This window comes from Lissotriton vulgaris, chromosome 5, assembly GCF_964263255.1.
Source record: "Lissotriton vulgaris chromosome 5, aLisVul1.2, whole genome shotgun sequence".
NCBI lineage: Eukaryota > Metazoa > Chordata > Amphibia > Caudata > Salamandridae > Lissotriton > Lissotriton vulgaris.
Window position 1 is genome coordinate 1,178,194,937 of NC_141693.1, and position 19,257 is coordinate 1,178,214,193.

General features: G+C 47.1%; 1 protein-coding gene across 5 annotated transcripts in view; it reads right to left on the bottom strand.

The window, feature by feature from the left end:
* Window positions 1-19,257, bottom strand: part of ATE1 (arginyltransferase 1) — a 513,860-nt gene that overhangs the window by 452,174 nt on the left and 42,429 nt on the right. For all 5 annotated transcript variants that reach the window (XM_086922952.1, XM_086922953.1, XM_086922950.1 and 2 more), the window contains exons 2-3: window positions 17,195-17,258; window positions 14,173-14,235 (exon numbers count right to left, since the gene is read on the bottom strand). In XM_086922952.1, coding sequence (XP_086779078.1) covers window positions 14,173-14,235; window positions 17,195-17,258 — 127 coding nt within the window. The remainder of the gene's footprint in view (window positions 1-14,172; window positions 14,236-17,194; window positions 17,259-19,257) is intronic.

Consider the following 19,257-nt stretch of genomic DNA (forward strand, 5'->3'; position numbering starts at 1 on the left):
AAATATATGAAATGATGCTTAGCAAGCTGGATAACCGAAAGTCCTCCACTCCAGTGTCAACTTAATACCTTTTCAACCTCCTGAAAATCCTCTGTTTTTTCACCTCCTTTAATATTCACACGTATACATACTGCGCCTTCACCTACAGACATCAGCCAGGCTTGTTCATTGTACTATTAGCTCCTATACAAGTGCCTCATTCTAGAATTTGAACAGAACTCCATGAGCAGGGTCTGTCCCTCTAATTTGCACAGGCCATCTCCTTCTACATCCAGAGAGCTGACAAAGCTTAGAACCACCCTAAGCCCTCTGCCACCACCCATAAACTGTAGGTAATTTACTGGCACCTGGAACATTTCCTACCCATTCTGAAGGCGGTTATGTGCCACTTCTTTGAACATCGTTAAAATAACCCTTAAACACAACTTCTGTCAACATGAAGTCACATCTCTCCCACTTCCACATGGTAGACACCACGTCCGCCGATTACATTAATCACTTTTCTCTGATGTGTGAAATTCACTCTCACTCAGGTCAGGTCAAAAAGGCTTTATTTCGACATATAAAAATATCTTAAAAAGCATGCATACAATAAAATTCATTTCAATACATTTAAAGGTAAAAAACCACAGAATTAAATATACCCTGATTAAAAAAGCGATTAAACAATTTGCCTAAGTCTTTTTGACCGAATTCGCCATGCCCACCCAAGGTACTTTGAGGTGGCACAAGCGTAAAAAGTGCGAGTGTCTGAGAGTAGGATCCTTAGGGCCACGTTACAATGCCTAGTACCCAGGGTACGACACATGGGTTTTAGCCATTTTGACCGTGGGACTCTATATGCAGGACACTCAAATAAAAGGTGGGGGACGGATTCTTGACGCTGTGGGCAGAAAGGACACCACGGGGCAGTCTGGTATGGAATTTTCCAATGACTAGTAAATTCCATTACGGGGAGGAGGCCAATTCTAAATTTAAAATACAAGGACCTTTCCCAAGGGGCTGAGATTATGTCCAAATACAGTTCTCTAAAAGGAGTATCTTTGGACTCCATGAAGTTTTTTGTCGACTTACAAATCGAGGTGGAAGAATTCCTTCTATTTGACACCCAGTTCCAATAGAGCTGTTTTATTGTTGATTTTGGCGGAGCTGACTGTTGGTGCCATGCTTCTTCCAACCCCAAATTGCTGAGTAAAGCTTTGACATCCGTTAGCCACTTTATTTTCGCCCACCCTGTTGATCTTAATATCTCACGTAGACCATCCGCATAACTTGAGAGTTCAGGGACTCTCCAGATGCGGGCCCACAGGAGCAAAGGGCGTAACTTCGCTAGATCTTCAATAGCCCGACAGCCCATATCCAATTGCAGAGGCAGGATGGGGACAGAAGGGCCAAGGGACATCAGGCTTCTCAAGAAGAAGTTCTCAGCTCGAGTAAGGTCTTTCAAGTTCGTCATTCCCCATAGTTCCGCTCCGTACAAAGCGGCACTTACTCCTCTAGCCGTGTAGATGTCCAAAACTGCAGCTATGGGTTTAATTGAGGCTGCTCTCTGCTCTTTTAGCAGGATCCCGGTTACTCTTTTTAAGTTTAACAGCATTTTGAGCAAATGTTGGTCCCATTTCATGGAATCCACCAACCTGATACCCAGATAATCAAAGGTTTTAGTCCTGTCCAATGCCACGGAGCCCAGTGTTGGCGGAGGACCAAGTTTTTGCGGAGGGTTCAAAATGAGGTACTTTGTCTTATCTGTATTTATACTGAGTCCTCTTTGTTTACAAAAATCGTCAAAGCCTAGAAGAAGCTGTTGTAGGCCCATTGGCGATTTTGATAAGAGCAAAGTATCATCCGCAAAAAGCAGGGTGGGGATAGAACGACCTGCCAGACGAGGGGCATCTGCTGGAATCCTCGACAAGTGGTCCACCACCCCATTAACGTAGAGCGAAAAGAGTGTTGGGGCTAGGACACACCCTTGCCGCACTCCTCTGTTCACATCTATTCTTCGTGTCTTTTGGCCATTGGGACCCCAGCGGATTTGGGCATAGTTGTTTTCATGAAATTTCATGACCAAATGGAGCAGGTAAGGTGGCAGACCAAGATCACTAAGGACCTTCCATAAGTTATTTCTTGGGACCAAATCGAAGGCCGTCCGGAGGTCGATGAAAGCAAGATATAATGTGCCCTTCCCAATCGTGACGACCTTCCAGTAAATCATGAGGAGCCTTAATGATTGCTCAATTGTTCCGGTTCCAGCTCGGAACCCTGCCTGGAGATCCGAGAGGATCCTGTTCTCATCTGCCCATTGCTGTATTCTAGTTAGGAGAACCTTGCCTGCAACTTTCTGTGAGCAGTCAATCAGACTAATTGGCCTGTAATTCCCTGGATCTTCTCTTAAACCTTTTTTGTGCAGGGGGACCACTTCAGCGGCCATCCAGGAGGCAGGCAGAGGTGCACCCGCCAAAGCTGCATTCAAAACGGATGAAATCAGCGTACTCCAATCCTCTAGGTCAGCTCGGAGCAGGTCACCCGGAAGACCATCGGGGCCAGCCGCCTTGCGCGGGACGAGGGATTTTATTGCGCCTTCCGCTTCTTTCTTGGTAAACAGACTTTCATCGGGACTTTCCCCCACTCCAGAGGACTGCGGTAGAGCGAAATCCAATACTTCTACATCAGTTGCCGTGTACAATTTCGAGAAATGTGTAAACCATTGATCCTCGGTTATGTTACACGTGATGACTGTGTCGAGGGGTCTGTTTTTCTTGTGTACTAAGTCCCAAAAACCTTTTGCGTTTTTTCCCACGCTGGCAGTTCGGAGATCCTGCCAATACTTGTCTTCCCAGTCTCTCTTTGCTGTTTTGAGCTCCATTTTATAACCCTTCCGTTTGGTGGCTATTAGGGCGGCATCTCCGCTTTTCACTGCCAATATCAGAGCTCTCTTCATGGCACGACACTCCTTTGAGTACCATCCTGGCTTACCCTGCCGATTATCACGATTTGGGTTTCCCTTTTTTACTTTGGCCTTGAAAAGGTCCCCAATTGACAATGAAACCTCGCAGAACAATGCTGTGATCTGATTTGGGCAAATAGGCTGACTTTTTAAAATGGCACAGGCTGTAGAGGTAACAGCTCTAATGCATGCCATTTTCTCCTCATCTGTTGCCACTTTGTCCCATTTCAGACGTCTTAGGCAGTTTGATGGAACCACCTCTCCCAGTTGCCCTGTCGCTAGTGCGTCATGATTTCCGCTTCCTGTGATATTCTCTTTCCACCAGATTGATAGGGTCAAAGAAAGTGCATTATGGTCACTATCCAAAGAGGGTAGGACCATCATATCCTTCATATGTACCCACAAAGAAAAGTTTAAAAGAATGTAATCAATCCGGGAAGAGTGGCCGATCCTGTTGTATGTGTGAGCCCCCACTAAATCTGATGGAGTCCTCCCATTGGCTGCCCGTAAGCCGTGCTCTAGAGTGAGGGAATTTAACTGAATGATTCTGGGGGTCCAACTATTTATGATAGGAAGATCGAGTGACGGGACACCTCTCCTAGAATCTTCTTCATATAAATCTAGGGATTCATCGGGCAACAAGGGCTCGAATGTACAATTGAAATCCCCCATAACCAAAATTAAGGAATCATTACTACACTCACCCAGGGCTGCCTCCAGGTCCGAGAGCGTTGGTGACAAAGCTCTCCCGGAGGTCCCTCGTGTATAGATGTTAATAATCTCCAGTTTTTCTGCACTCCTGTTACAAGTTACAGTAAGATGCATCAGATCTGGAGATTTTTGGGGGTGGTGGTGTACCCTCCATCCCAACGTGATGTTTACCCAAACCAAGAGACCTCCATATGGGCGACCTCTTCCCGAAGCTGGGATTTCTGCCGGGACAAAAAAAGTGGCATAACCTACTCGGTGCCTTGGTTCTACGCACCACGTCTCTTGGAATGCACAAACTGAGTGAGGTTCGACGAGCGCCACCCAGTCTGGAACATCTTGCTTGCTACTTAAGCCTGCCACATTCCAACTAATGATTTTCAAATGTGCATAGTGCTGAGGCTCATTACAGCCGCTGTTCCCACCCTGAGGGCCCCGTGTTTGAGGTCCGTCCACTAATTCAATATTTTCTGGCCCCTCGCCTGAAAGAGTGGGTAAAATTGGGGAAGGCGGGGGCTGGTGCACGACAATATTGGTCAAGGGTACCTCCCCTACTGTACAAGTTGTTTTAATCCTCGGGGCGGATACATTATTTGCCACTGAGTCTTTAAGTCACCAGCCCCAACCCTGTGGGTTGGGTGGTTGGGTAGGAGTCCATACCCTTGCTCTAGGATCCAAAGTTGGATAATGAGGGAACCATACGCCTCTACCCCCATCTTGGGAAATTTTATTAAGCCCCATTAATGGGGGCGGATGATAAAAATACCCCAAGTCCCTAGTTTGTATGTCGCAGAAATTATGATGCGACTGTTGGCTACAAATCATGCCGGCTGCTCTAGGGTCATTGAAATTGATCAGCACACAGTCCCCGGTAATAGCCTTGCGTCTATTACCAATCCAACCCACGCGTCGGACGAGGGCTATTCTACCGTCAATGTGCCCTGGGAGGGGTCTATTAGCTTTTAGCCAGGAGAGCGTCTTGTGTTTGAGTTCAGAGTAAGACTCACAAGAACCCTCTTCAAGCTCGGGTACCCCTGTTAGAATAACCACATAAGGCTTGCAGCCAGGGGGAAGGCTAGCATTTGGCGTACGCCGTTTTACCCTGTCCTTGGCCGGGGATTTTACTGTGGTTATTGCTGGAGATTTGGGCACAGCTTGTGTAACAGGAGTGGGAGGAGATGGGGTTGTGACACCCTTACTTCCGGTCACTGTATCTCCGGTTACCTTGGTGTTAGGGACAATAGGCTTTGGATTGGCCGCAAATTTAACCTTAAGTACCTTGGGTGCCTGGGTACTGGGTTTATTCAATGGACAGACCACACTAGACTCAGGAGTAGGAGTAGATGGAGGGGGAATGGTACCTGTTTTGGTTTGTTGGGATTGAGGAGCCTTAACCACGGCGGGCTTTTTTTGAGAAGATAAGGGCTCAGGGAGGGCTGTAGAAATAGGGAGAACTAGTGGAACAGCACCACTCCTTAGGCCACTGTTTTCTTCAGCATAGGATTTAGCGTGAAATTTGACTAACGATTTCACTGCATAAAAGTTGTCCAGCATTGTCTGCTCAAGTGAGGCTAGTTTGCGTGTGAGGCCATCAAGCTTATCTACAAGAGGCATCACCACAGACTTAATAATGCTCTCGACTTGGGGGAAAATGCTAGCATCTATAGGGGCCATTTGACCAGGATTGCCCTCAAAGGCGGAATCTCCGGTATGAGGTGTTTGGGGTTTTAAGTGAGGAACCTGGTTCGGGGTAATGCCCCCTTTTGATATAACGTTCCTACTAACTTTGCTGTGGGGTTTTAGAGAGCCACCCCTGCGGGGACTAGCGGGGCGCTTTCTCTTTTTTTGGGAGATTATGCCTAGGGCTGGCTTCCCTACAGGTGCAGTTTGTGGGGCTGCTACTCTAGGAGTGTTAATGTTGGAATGGCCTGCAGTTAGTGGGGAATTCATAGCTTCACTAACAAGCACAGGGGGACTCGAGGCATCAAGTATTTCGGAATTATAATCTGGGATCTGGCCTCCAGGTGATGAGATACTAGGAAGAGAAGAAGAGGAGTGTGTTGGGTCAAGCACAATACTTGGTGCTGTAGTGGTTACCCTTTCTAAGCTAGCCCTAATGCGACTCACTCTCTCGTCAATAGTAGGCGACTCAATTATCAACAGAGGAGTTGGGGGAATTTGACCAGGGCTATCAGCTAGGGCAATGGCGCCCAGAGAGGAGCGCTTGTTAGACATACTCAAAGAATCCCGTGATAACCTTCGCTCTGCCAAGATTATCTCCTTCTCAACTATGGAAACTGCACGGGTAATGAACTGGTCCATAGTACCTAGCACAACGTCTCCAGCAGATTTCTTTGTCTTACAGGATCGAGTACCTGAAGCCATTGTCCTGGTGGCTTGTCGTCCGCTTCACGAAACCAAGGGATGTGGCCCAGCCCGGCCTCCTCCGGCCCCGGACGGCCACAGACGGTCCCGCCCTTGTCCCGGGCTTCTCCCGGCGCGCTCCCGCTCGCTCCCGCGTAGCGGGTACGACTCCCTCCTTTTGTGTCTACAACTGATAGGATTTGATAGGCGGGGGCGTGGCCAGCGGGGAGAGCAGCCCAGGTGTTGCAGGTTTGGGCGCGCAGGGGCTCCTGGATGCTGGAGTCCCTGCCTGTGCTCGCAGCCCCGCTGGTCAACTCGCCTCTCCCCGCGCTCTTCTCCACCGACCAGCAGTCACCGGCAGCAGATGGCACGCTGCGGGACCCGCGAAGCGGGTCCGGCGAGGTGTCGGTCGGGAGGCGCTGAGGGTCCGTTCTCCACAAGGAACAGCAGGGAATCCACGCACTTCCAAAATCCAGGTGAGATTTGGGCAAAAGAAACAGCTTTCAAGGGTCCCACAGGGGCGAGAGTGAAGCCCGTTTTTCACTCAGTTGGCGGGGGCGTGGCCAGCGGGGAGAGCAGCCCAGGTGTTGCAGGTTTGGGCGCGCAGGGGCTCCTGGATGCTGGAGTCCCTGCCTGTGCTCGCAGCCCCGCTGGTCAACTCGCCTCTCCCCGCGCTCTTCTCCACCGACCAGCAGTCACCGGCAGCAGATGGCACGCTGCGGGACCCGCGAAGCGGGTCCGGCGAGGTGTCGGTCGGGAGGCGCTGAGGGTCCGTTCTCCACAAGGAACAGCAGGGAATCCACGCACTTCCAAAATCCAGGTGAGATTTGGGCAAAAGAAACAGCTTTCAAGGGTCCCACAGGGGCGAGAGTGAAGCCCGTTTTTCACTCAGTTGGCGGGGGGCGTGGCCAGCGGGGAGAGCAGCCCAGGTGTTGCAGGTTTGGGCGCGCAGGGGCTCCTGGATGCTGGAGTCCCTGCCTGTGCTCGCAGCCCCGCTGGTCAACTCGCCTCTCCCCGCGCTCTTCTCCACCGACCAGCAGTCACCGGCAGCAGATGGCACGCTGCGGGACCCGCGAAGCGGGTCCGGCGAGGTGTCGGTCGGGAGGCGCTGAGGGTCCGTTCTCCACAAGGAACAGCAGGGAATCCACGCACTTCCAAAATCCAGGTGAGATTTGGGCAAAAGAAACAGCTTTCAAGGGTCCCACAGGGGCGAGAGTGAAGCCCGTTTTTCACTCAGTTGGCGGGGGGCGTGGCCAGCGGGGAGAGCAGCCCAGGTGTTGCAGGTTTGGGCGCGCAGGGGCTCCTGGATGCTGGAGTCCCTGCCTGTGCTCGCAGCCCCGCTGGTCAACTCGCCTCTCCCCGCGCTCTTCTCCACCGACCAGCAGTCACCGGCAGCAGATGGCACGCTGCGGGACCCGCGAAGCGGGTCCGGCGAGGTGTCGGTCGGGAGGCGCTGAGGGTCCGTTCTCCACAAGGAACAGCAGGGAATCCACGCACTTCCAAAATCCAGGTGAGATTTGGGCAAAAGAAACAGCTTTCAAGGGTCCCACAGGGGCGAGAGTGAAGCCCGTTTTTCACTCAGTTGGCGGGGGGCGTGGCCAGCGGGGAGAGCAGCCCAGGTGTTGCAGGTTTGGGCGCGCAGGGGCTCCTGGATGCTGGAGTCCCTGCCTGTGCTCGCAGCCCCGCTGGTCAACTCGCCTCTCCCCGCGCTCTTCTCCACCGACCAGCAGTCACCGGCAGCAGATGGCACGCTGCGGGACCCGCGAAGCGGGTCCGGCGAGGTGTCGGTCGGGAGGCGCTGAGGGTCCGTTCTCCACAAGGAACAGCAGGGAATCCACGCACTTCCAAAATCCAGGTGAGATTTGGGCAAAAGAAACAGCTTTCAAGGGTCCCACAGGGGCGAGAGTGAAGCCCGTTTTTCACTCAGTTGGCGGGGGCGTGGCCAGCGGGGAGAGCAGCCCAGGTGTTGCAGGTTTGGGCGCGCAGGGGCTCCTGGATGCTGGAGTCCCTGCCTGTGCTCGCAGCCCCGCTGGTCAACTCGCCTCTCCCCGCGCTCTTCTCCACCGACCAGCAGTCACCGGCAGCAGATGGCACGCTGCGGGACCCGCGAAGCGGGTCCGGCGAGGTGTCGGTCGGGAGGCGCTGAGGGTCCGTTCTCCACAAGGAACAGCAGGGAATCCACGCACTTCCAAAATCCAGGTGAGATTTGGGCAAAAGAAACAGCTTTCAAGGGTCCCACAGGGGCGAGAGTGAAGCCCGTTTTTCACTCAGTTGGCGGGGGGCGTGGCCAGCGGGGAGAGCAGCCCAGGTGTTGCAGGTTTGGGCGCGCAGGGGCTCCTGGATGCTGGAGTCCCTGCCTGTGCTCGCAGCCCCGCTGGTCAACTCGCCTCTCCCCGCGCTCTTCTCCACCGACCAGCAGTCACCGGCAGCAGATGGCACGCTGCGGGACCCGCGAAGCGGGTCCGGCGAGGTGTCGGTCGGGAGGCGCTGAGGGTCCGTTCTCCACAAGGAACAGCAGGGAATCCACGCACTTCCAAAATCCAGGTGAGATTTGGGCAAAAGAAACAGCTTTCAAGGGTCCCACAGGGGCGAGAGTGAAGCCCGTTTTTCACTCAGTTGGCGGGGGGCGTGGCCAGCGGGGAGAGCAGCCCAGGTGTTGCAGGTTTGGGCGCGCAGGGGCTCCTGGATGCTGGAGTCCCTGCCTGTGCTCGCAGCCCCGCTGGTCAACTCGCCTCTCCCCGCGCTCTTCTCCACCGACCAGCAGTCACCGGCAGCAGATGGCACGCTGCGGGACCCGCGAAGCGGGTCCGGCGAGGTGTCGGTCGGGAGGCGCTGAGGGTCCGTTCTCCACAAGGAACAGCAGGGAATCCACGCACTTCCAAAATCCAGGTGAGATTTGGGCAAAAGAAACAGCTTTCAAGGGTCACTCTCACTGATGTAATGGAACTTGTATCACCACATTTAACACTTCTCTTAAGTAATTTATTTTGTTACCACGCCACTATGGTGCTATGCACTGTAAAATGCGACAAATTTACAAAGTCTGTTTAACAAGTGCAGTGGTTAAATAAATACTAATGCATAAGACTTATGATAGGGAACTAGCCCCTTCCTGCAAATTCCATTGTGAGCTGTCTCCAATCCAGCTACATCGTGTTAGAGATGTAACTTCCAGAACTGCACACAACACTCAAAACTACATCTCCAACAACGAAGAGCATGTAAAGTCTCTTGGCAATGGTTTAATAATAAGTCCTGCTTAATCAAACAAGTTCATCTGCAACTTTTGCCTTGAAGGCAGCAACAGCAGTTGAGAGCCTTATGTTGAGGCATTTCATACCGAGTGCGCCTATATGGAAAACAAATGAATGCTCAGCCACCTCAGATACTAAGACACAATCTAGAAACTACTAATACTGACCTCTCTTTACTTTGTAGATTGCTACTTGGAGATCATTTTGTTATCTGGAGGAAAGGTTCGGAGTTTTCTGATGTTTAAGGAATTTGAAAGCAAAGCATGCTACCATAAAGGAGATGCAGTTGGGAACTGGGAGCCAGGGTAGTGCTCTGTGAGCCACGGACCCATGTTCAATCTAATAATATACATACAACTTACCAAAGTCAGCACCTCACTGTGTCACAGTAATTCTTCAGCCTTTTCTGAAATAATGTCTAGAATCGATAATTCTAAATTTGCCTACAGAAATTATAAACAGCATTGAAATAGTGGGCCACTTTGTTTTCTAACAAAAGTATCTCAATGTATTAATTGCAGCGAAATTTATATATAACAAGTAACCTCTCCTGAGGTGCCACCTGGCATTCAGTAAACAAACAAAACATACAGTTGTTCATGTTGAGTCATTCGTTTTTATACAAATGCGGTGAGATTTTAGGCAAAAACAACAATTTGGTCGTCAATGATGTATGCACTCAATTTGCCAGACCACCACCTTGCTATGAATTAGCAACTTATTTATGTGTATTGTGAAGAAAGATCTCAGGTGAATGAACTTTAGTTCTCAGAAGGAAGTTTTAAATGTAGCTCTGGCATTAAGCAAACATGTTTGTTTTCTTCATAAGACGATGATTTGACAATTAAAATAATTTATGCATTTCTCGATTTTTGATGGGCTCTGCGTCTTGGATGTACAGTGTGCATGTCGAGAGGGACTGTGTGATGCTGTGAGTGTTACCTGATTCATGTGAGTTGTTGTACTTCTCTGATCCTCTGCTTTTTGACATTGCTCAAACTTATCAAAAGTAATGAAGCTGATGTTGATTCATTCTACTTGGTGCACAATTTCTAGGCAGACGTGGAGTGTCAGATGTATTTAGACATTTCGGTCTCATGTTGATTTCAGCCAAGACAATGCATGATGTAAAATCATGACCACATTATCCCATGTTTACGCCATCTGTTTTACCTCCTCGGACTTATAAGTGACCTAGCTGGTATTATATTTCAGGGTGGGCTTTTTGACACATGCGTAGTTGCATGTGATTCATCTCTCATATCGTAATATTTTTGTGGGATTCTTCAGCACCTTACCTCAACATTTAGTCTAAGCTTCCTCTATAATCACACCCTGCAGGAAAGAAACTGCTGATTGCACTACTAGAAATTCTAATATTTTACCAGTGGAGATTTATACCAGTTATTACCCCCTCACTTAAAAACAGGGCAGGGATGCTCCAACAAATGCGGTCTTTGTCCAGGCAAAGGCTCAACCAAATTATTAAAGAGGGGTCACAATGCCATCTTAATTACTTTTGGACGGAGTAAACTAGATGACCGAAGTTACACAACCAAAGAATTACATCAGAAATGCAGGGCCTGATTTTCCATCAGTCCAAATATGCTGCCTTGGATTCTCTGATCATAATTCTTCAAGATGTTCCACCTCTTAATTTCATACAATTCCATTAATTTATCCGCCACGAGGTTTGGTTTTCAGAACTCCAATTTCCAATTTTCCCTATGCTTCCTCTTTTGTGAAGGTCCTTTCTGAGAGCTGCAAGGCAAGCAGGAGTTGTAGGGTCCAACCGTGAGGGTTCAGCCTTTTCCTCCCGATGTACCAGAGCCCGACCATCTAAGGGTCCTGAGCAAATGGGTGAAGTAACCCTTCAGCACGTGACTCTCAGTGATAGCACAGGCCGAGCAGTTCAAGAATTCCATAGGGAGGGGGGATGGTAGGAGGTGAACACAGGCTCACTACACAAAATACGTTCAAGAGCATCAATAAATGATTGTCAAGTCAAATACTTTCTTTATGACAAATGGAGTATTTATATACGTACATAAAGTAAATATGACATGCATAAACAATGCACATACACCTTAAGGTCAAGGCTCTAGTGTTCAATAGGCAGGTCCCAGATACCCACTTCCCTTTCTCTAGCGGTAGTGGTTATTTCCCATTCACTAAAGGTGACATTCAGGTTAGGCCCCCACTAGTAGTCAGTCTCTCCGGAGTCCCATCCCAACTCTCAGCAACGTCTAAAGTGTCCAAGCGCCTGAAGCACTATGTAGCAGAACAAGTTACCTCTGGGGCCTTCCAGATCTGCAATCAGCCTTACCTGCTCCGGCAAGGTTAGCGGGACCAGTGTCTCAGCAGGGAGCTGCAGCAGCTACAGGTGGTAAGTAGCACTCATCGCTTTGCAGGGACAGTGCCTGGGCGTCCACAGCACTTCCTTCAGTGACAATTTAGTTCCTCTGAACTGTCCGATAGGTGAAGGGTAGGTTGCTTTGGTTCCGGGCCTCAGGTCTCACAGGTCATCTCCTCGTGGCAACATCTTGAACTAGGCAATGGTCCCTGTTATTTACGGTGGCCTCACCTGGTATACAGTGTCAAAGTCCTTAATCCATGCATGGCCAATGGCCTGGTCAGCATGGCAGTAATATTAATGGCATCCCCACCTGGTAAACAGGTCTGCAGGCTTCCTTCCGCACCGGCTATAGCTCAATCAGAATGGCAGTGATATTGACCACCTAACTTCATACCAGTTCCCTCTGGCGCACGAGTTGCAAACTAAAACCTACACACGGGCGACAATACGATCGGTTGGCCAGCAGTCTCCTCAAACTCAGAAATCTTGCAGAGCTTCTCCACGCACAGCCCGACTGGCTGCTTGACAGTTGACAAACTTGGGAGCCTAGAGCTCCCCTTCTTATAAACCATTCTAGACACCAAATGTGATATAGGGTCTCAGCATGGCAGTGATATTGACCACCTAACTTCATACCAGTTCCCTCTAGCACACAGGTTGCAAACTAAAAACCCACAAACGGGCGACAATCCGATCGGTTGGGCAGCAGTCTCCTCAAACTCAGAAATCCTGCAGAGCTTCTCCACGCACAGCCCGACTGGCTGCTGGACAGTTGACAAATTTGGGAGCCTATAGCTCCCCTTCTTATAAACCATTCTAGACACCAAATGTGATATAGGGTCTGAGTCTTTGAAGTTTTTGTTTAGGGTCTGCTTTCTTTTGTAGTGACCACTCCTTTGACCTGACCTTCTCCAGAAAGCAGTATGTCACATCAGAAGCAAATCCAAAACACAGGCCATGGGAGTGACTATACATTCAGACCTGGATGTCAGCCACAGTGATATGTGCATGAAAAGGTTACCCCAGGGCCCCAACCTACTCTATATGATCCTCTTATCAGCCACATCTCCTACCTGCGTTGTGTTCAGACCCCTTACCAGTGACCTCTCCCTTAACCAAAGGGCAACCTCTGAAGTGTACGGTGGTGTCTCTCTCTTCTTCCTGTAGTGTGTGTGTGTGTCCCACTCAGCTCACAAGTATGCAGCAATCCACAAATCTGCCTGAGGGCATTCCTCTATCTCCTCATGCTCGTCCAGTCAGCCCTGGGTCTCCGAAATCAGAATCTAGAATATTTTATGTATTGTACCATTCACAGGCACCTGTACACCCAGCACATCCATACAACACACCTGCACTGCACAGCAACATACACTAATTTGATGTAGACCAAGAGTGAGTTAAACACACAGCAGTAGACCTTTACATGGGTGAGTTTGTAGGCCTCACTCCAATGACATAAATAAAAAGCCTTCTACTTAATTGTTGACAAAGGCAGTAGCCTTTCGCTACTATGAAGGCATCGCTTGGGCACCCCGCCTGGTCCAACAAGACAGCAATCCTGGAGACATCACTTTGTCTTGGTGCACACGCATGATTCGTTTTAGCCCATGACAACAAAAATCCCCACCAGGGGTCCAAGCATCATTGCAGTTAGGGCATTTAGAGCAGTGTTAAACGTTTGTCACTATGCGAGGGACTTTTCATCCCAACACACACTATAAACTTTTTTTTTCTCCAGCTGCATAAAATTGCTCTCCAAAATCCAATAAATAGTTTAGCAGTGATTCTCTATATACCCTCCTCAGCTCCCTCAGGAAGGATTCAAACTGATCTGTAACCCTACCAAACTTTAGTTGATAGAGGAAAACTCTTCCCTTAATAAATGAGATTCTATACACATCGGTGCTTCTAAAGTAGCACTATGGATGCAAAAGTGTTTCCATGGAGTATTTTTCGCAAAGGAATGTCACCCATATTTCATTCTGCTTTTTTTTTCAGGACCTCAACACCCTCTTCATGATAACTTCACATTTGCTTTATTACTACTACCAATGAATTCAAACAAGGAGTATCTGGGAAGTTAGGTTATGTGTATTTGTAAACCGCACGATCACCCGCAAGGTTAGCCTGGCCCTGAGCAGCTGAGTGCCTAGCCCTGCCTACGGTAGGTTAGTCAGATGTTTGATTGCCTGGGGTTTCCTTCCTCTAAGCATATATGGCTTTCCTTTATCACTTTTTTATCTGCCTTTTGCTGGTGTCACTTCTACTTATTGACAGACAACAGTTTTACTCATACCACTTCTGCCACAAAATGTGAGCACCGAAGCACATCTATTCACCTTTATAATTGTTAGAGTAAATATAATAATTTAAGATCTACATCAGAGAAGAAGAAAAGTTCAAGAATTTTCTCATATATGCATGTATAACCCATTCAAGTTAAATGGTACACAATCGGCAACAGTACAAGCTTCATATGCAGCCGAGATACTGCCCAGGCAAGCTTCCCAAGGACAATACACCCATGCACACAAAGCACCCCTTACCTTATAGTGTACTGCGGACAACATGTTCGGTTCATCAGCGGTTTGTACACATACTTTCCACTCCTGCAATGGTAATAAAGAGTGCCATGGTATCAATCACAAACACAAGTCAATAACATTTGCATTTTATTTGTGCCAAGTGTTTCTCTTTTGTGAAATAAAGTGATTATGTTCCATCGGTGTGAATAAATTAGCAACTTAAACAGCTAAGCAATCTCAAGAGTATCACGTTCAATACTAAGTATAGCTCAGTTCATGTTATGCCTAAAATAGTGTATGCCTTCTAAACAGGCTAGTCACTGGACTGAGACGCCTTATGTACACGTGGGCACAACCAGGGGCTAGGAAGTTCTTCGAGCATTACAGATCTACACGCCTACCCCAGTCTATGACATTGGGGAGGTGAAAATGGAGTGCCTTCGAGAGGTTTAAAACTTGCAAGTAAGAGGTTTAAAAAGCAGCATGACTTGCTCAGTACTTGCTTATTTACTTCCCTTCAGAAGTAAATAAAAGCAGAACTATTCCATTAGGTTTTAACCCATTTAGAGCGTCCAACGTTCAGCGCCCAGTGCTGAACATTCGAATAACGGGTTGGGCCACGTCGGCCAACGGACGTGCGCAGCAATACCAAGGTAGTGCACGCGACGACCGTTGGCCGACGGCAGCGCTTAAGGGGTTAATAACAATTACTCCGGCTCCAAAAGACATTTCATTTTTTGATGTGTGCTCCATACGGAATGTATATACATAATATAAGAATGTATATACATAATATAAGAAAATGGACATTACACACTGTACATCTCTGGAATCAGAAGATCTCCATGTTTAAATAGACTGAGGTCACAAGTCAAGCCTAGGACTGGTCCATAGACATACACCATGTACCAGAAAAGTGGAATCTAAATTTCTTGTAAAAACCTCAAATACACAACTTTTCTTGTCAAAATGCCTAGAAGCCACAATCTAAGGTTTTCATTAATCTACTGTTATGTAACAGTCAAAATTGCACCTCTGCTACTACTAAACTAAATTGGCAACATAAACAGATATGATAGTAGCATCCACCCTATGATTATTTTCAAGGTACATGAATCTCATGGGAGCAATCCTGTTGATACTGGAGAGATATTTATCCTACCTGCATACGACGATACAGTGACCTTCACCTCACAGCGAAGGAGTTCATAATAAATAGTATTGGATATGTGTTAGGATCCAGGATATAGTTAAAGCAGTCTCAGTATAAACCCAAAGGAATTTCCTTTATTGAGAGGGGACACAAGGCAGGGTTAAAAAAAATACTTGATGAGAATCTAGGTCTCAATCATCCTCTGGTTGTTTGTGTGCCAACATGTTTCCGCATGGTTTCGGACCTTCATCAGGCAAACTGGATGCCTACTATCTATGCTACCCCTTGGTACGTGCAATAAGGTAAGAGTAAGTCTTACCTATAGACTACTTCTTTGTTTATTAATATCCACCATAACATCAAGGGTTTAATGACCTAATGGTCTCAGGGGGACTCCTGTAGTCAAAAATTCTTCAAAGGATTTTGCAAGCAACACCCTGAAGCGCCTCTAGATAGGCGCAGTCATTGGACTTCCTGTAGTCCTTGTTATACAATTCGTCTGCTACACCCTCTCCTGTAGAGAACTCGTTTCTGTGTTAATGGCAAGCATTTATTCATGATGTACGGGCTTTGCTCGGATTGTCTACTTTAAAAATGTGCAAAATGCTAATAAAAAAAAAAAGATTTAAACAAAAAGAATTTTGCAAGCAACAGCATATACACAGTCTCCGGCGAGACCTAAAGATGTGGCACGTCGGAAGAAACAAAATTCTGGGTTATCCTTGCCCAGAATAAGACTCAGCAAAGGTCTTTGTAGTACACACAGACTGCTGAGGCTTCAAAGCCAAACTATAGAATTGCACGTCAAATTCACTCAAAGTGACAATACACAGCCCACTAGAACGGTGTACATTCCTAAACGCAAATCATGACAATAGAGAGCTTCAACGGCAGATCTGTTGAGATCTTACCAGAGTTTGTGCTGATCCACTCCATCTTAGAATTTTCTGCAAGACTAGGGTCACATAGCTTTTCCGTCCTTTAAACTGTCTGTAATCATAGCCACAGAGAGGACCATCCAGCATTACAACTGTTTTGGTTTACAGTTAGACAAGTCTGAAGACAGGAACCAGAGGTTGCCACTTTGCGGATCAGATGCTAAGGCTTACAAAGCATTTGCTAGTCTTATCAGAAGCCAACTACCTATCAATTTCATTCAGCTTTACTGATGCTCCAATCCATCTTTGCAAATGTGCCCCACCCCACATTCCTGCTAAAGGGTCATGCTTGGCATGCATAACACTTTAGAAACCACTATTAAATAAACAGGCCAAATTGCAAGAAGGTGCTTATTACCATTGTTGAGTGTGGAAAGTGGCCATAAGTCACAAGAGGAAAGGTTTTGCCTGGGTCCAGATGTAATTCCCATGAAATAAATCAAATGGCAATAAAAATATATAATTCTTTGCAGACCTGCATACATGATTTATACCATTCTAGATGTCTTTTGATTATTTTTTTGCACAGCTGCTTAGCTTTTGTTAAGGTTAAAAATAAAAGCACTTACCAAAACATAAGGGCTACAAGGAAGGTAAATCCATACAGTGGGATCAAATCATACTGACTGGGCCTTTTATTAGCACAGTAATTTCCAACTCTAAAGTAACTGTAATATGCAAAATATTAGGCTGTAATGAATATGTCATTAGCTTACTTACGCTGTAGTAATAACTTGGAATTTGACCATTGAATTGTACTGGTAAATAAATAAATGTACATTTATCACTACAATTTTCTGAATGCAATTATTTATTGGTCCACTTTTATTAACATTGGTATGGAAAAAATATATTTATAGGATTTCATAACCTATGAATAATATGTGCTATTTTTCCAAACACTGCATGAGTAGACAGGCTTTCTTTCTCCAACAGCTGCATTCTTCCTTACCGTCGCCAGCCACGGTCTACGAGATCCTGATAATCCTGAACAGTCAATGAATGGGCCCACATACCTAGGAGGCAAAAGAGAGGAGTGAGCATCCCTTCAAGGAACATTCCAGAAAACATTGAAACAGACGATCAGATTAGTGAGCTAATTTTTGTTGATCCCTTTCAAAGATCTCACAGTAGAAATCAGGGCAAAATTACAGTCAAGCTGTTGCTATAATAATAACTCTAGACCATTTACTGGCGATTGTTTTCCTTCAAGAAGCATGTTGCTGTAAATTAGCGCTTTAAAGTCTAAACATGCCAGTCTAAGACTGTATTCATATTATGCCCAAGCCTGTCTAGACCATGGTCTACCACATGTTTTCTATCACAAAGTGACGGAGGGACTGCTTGAAATAATCTCAGCAACTGTCCACCATTTATACCCACAGTGCCACTCGAAACGGTGACTAAATGAGGGCAAATCAGTTTTCGCTCTTGGCCCGCTTCAATAGGAACCGTCTAGCCTGAACTCCCAGGATAGGTGCCATTGAGATAGGAACACAAGCAGCTCAGACCAGTCTCAGTCTACCTAGACATCATCAGTGAGGCATAGCTGGACTCCTGTGGTACAGTGAGATAAGGACCACGTCTGGGGATACCAGTCACACTTAAGGTGTCAAATACAACAATAACAAAGTGAAGCAAGGAATTCTTGGATTAGTCTCAGCCACTGGCAATCTCTGGAGACGCATTTTAGTCCTTTGTCCCCCACTGACTTCACATACATGAAACAGGTGGGGTCAGGTTTGTGCCCCAGACTAACTGCGACACATGGCTCAAGCCATACGCCACCAGTCAGGTCTAACTAGGCCAATATCGGTCAGGGGTTTGCTTGCGTTGCCGCAGAGAGATGACCTCGCTTTGAAGTTCAAGCTGGAATGTTCTGATTTGAGAAGGCTGATTTGTGTAGGCTGGATCCTGTTTGATGGAGAAAAAAAATTACCGACTGTGATAATTCAAAATTCCACCCATCAGTTTTTGCACTGCCTGAAACAAAGAGCAAGTACTTGCAACTACATCGCTCTTACTAAACCAGCTGCGATTTCTTGCACATGCTAAATGAAGAAAGAATAGTGTTCCTTGATCCAGAAGTTGCAAACTTCATGGTTTAAAAGGTAGTTCAGAAAAAGAGGGTGAAGCAGATAAGAGCAAAGGAACCGTCGGCAGGTATGCAAGTCTCCGGATTTCTGCTCGAGTTCAATGCACCGTTTTCCTGACATTTCACTGGATCTTAAATGCACATAGAGGTACTGTCGGCGATGAAAACTTACCCTTCAATGAACTGAAGCAATTTTGTGTTCAACGAGTTGTAGTGTTCCACGTTTTTTTACCTTCAGCAGAACTATCAGGGCAGCACTTAGCATTGAAAAGTACAACATTGAAACATTTATTTTTAAAACATCCCTGGAATCTATAACTTTCTGCAAAATATTTCAAGACTAGACTTAGAATAGTAAATATGCCTTCTGGTCCAATTCAGGGGAAATTTACACTTTTCCCAAACATTCTCGCACTGCAGTTGAAACAATAAAATTGCCTTTAAAATGTCTACGAAACCCTCTGCAGCCCAGCAGAAAGAAATCACAGAAGTCTGAGCTTATTTGCATGTAGTATACAAAAAAGTGATCGGTGGGATTGTAATTACTCTGGCTGCATCTCAGCCACTGGTAATTACTTGGGCTGCATCGCAGTACATTGTTATTTTGTACACCATGCCACTTCAGTTTGTACACAGGTATATGCAAATTAGTCTTGATCCTGCTCCAGTGGGAACAGTCCATCTCAAACTGTCAAGCCAGGTCCTCTCTGAACCAGAACACAAGCAACTCAGGACAGGTTTTGCCCCAGTAAGGGTGGACTGGGTTACGGCCCGAGCGATTGCCAGTGACTAAGATTAATACAAGCATTCCACCATTCACCTTGTTGTTGTTGTTGCAGATGGCGCCCCAAGAGCAATGGGTATGCCCAGATGTGGATCCCATGCTCACTGTACCACTGGAGCCAGGCTATAACTGCCTG